Raw genomic sequence first — 1,167 nt, 5'->3', positions numbered from 1 at the left:
CCATCGAATGAAAGTGAGCTTTCATTGGTCGAAATTGGTCTTGTGTTCGACGAAATTGAACTTGCGTTTCCGAATTCATAAATTTCATTTACGAATTTGAACTTTCATTTTCAACCGGTCTACGAAAATCGAACTTTCATTTCGAATTTGAACTTTCATTTCACGAAAAACATCTTTCACTTGTCGAAAATCAAATTTCATTCACCTAATTTGTTCTTTCAAATTGTTGAATTTGAGATTGAAAAGGTGTAGATGATCTTGGTGTTGGGCACCTGCTTTGCCCAAAGCTTCAACATATGCCATGATGGCATCAGCGCGCGCCAGGGGTGGGGGCCCCTGAGAGAGCGCGCCCAAACCTTTCACGCAATCGCGCAGGTGCGACCTGCCTATTGAATAGGGCTGGAAATGAAAAAGCTAAATTTAAATGGCCCGTGGAAATCGGCTGATTATCCGTGTACACATAGATCTCTACGCTAATGGGTGTCCTCTCAAGTATGGTTGAAACTGAAATCCTGTGACCAGAGATTGGTATTGAAATGTTCGGATCCACATGTTGATGCGTGCGTGTGGCGCGCGCAAAAGTATCGTCAGAGCAGTTTTACGGGAGATAGGAGATTGATTCGATGAATCGGGTTCTGAGATCTTCGCCTATTAGTGGTACAGTAATGCATGGGCATGACATGTTCCATGGTATATGCGAACTCACGCTCTGGTGTAATGAATTTCATATTTTTGTATTCAACTGGTGTCTTTGGTTGCACATGCTCCATTTTCCTAGAGCATCTATCTCATGCTGGAGACTCCAACGCTCCAGCGCGGAATGTTGTGGATGGCCTGTGTTCGATACATGGCTCAAGTGTTATAACTCTATTGGTGTTGTTCAGTTCAAACTGATTGTGTTTGCAATGTGGGAAATGATGCATGGGGAGGTAGTAATATATGGGCAGTGATATACGGACGATAATATGCTACACAAACATACTCCATTGACATAGTGTGATACATCGTTACTGAATATTCTCGAGAACTTTGAGTTATACAATTCTCGTAACGGATTCCACACTTGTGCGGTTAAATTGACCTCATATTGCGGTTTTCGTTCGAGCCAGATGGCTCGCGAAAACCGCTCTCTCTTTCTCTCTCGCTAAAGTAACCTTTGGGGGTTAG

The 1,167-nt window shown here is 43.0% G+C and overlaps 1 protein-coding gene across 1 annotated transcript in view; it reads right to left on the bottom strand.

The window, feature by feature from the left end:
* Window positions 1-1,144: 1,144 nt before the first annotated feature.
* The window catches only part of Pmar_PMAR011795 (hypothetical protein), a gene marked incomplete at both ends in the record, with an annotated part of 2,036 nt that continues 2,013 nt past the window's right edge, over window positions 1,145-1,167 (bottom strand). Inside the window, one exon of the mRNA XM_002773885.1 lies at window positions 1,145-1,167. Coding sequence (XP_002773931.1) covers window positions 1,145-1,167 — 23 coding nt within the window.

This window comes from Perkinsus marinus, assembly GCF_000006405.1.
Source record: "Perkinsus marinus ATCC 50983 genomic scaffold scf_1104296958712, whole genome shotgun sequence".
NCBI lineage: Eukaryota > Perkinsozoa > Perkinsida > Perkinsidae > Perkinsus > Perkinsus marinus.
The sequence above is the reverse complement of the archived record's forward strand: the minus strand, read 5'-3'. Positions and strand labels throughout refer to the sequence as shown.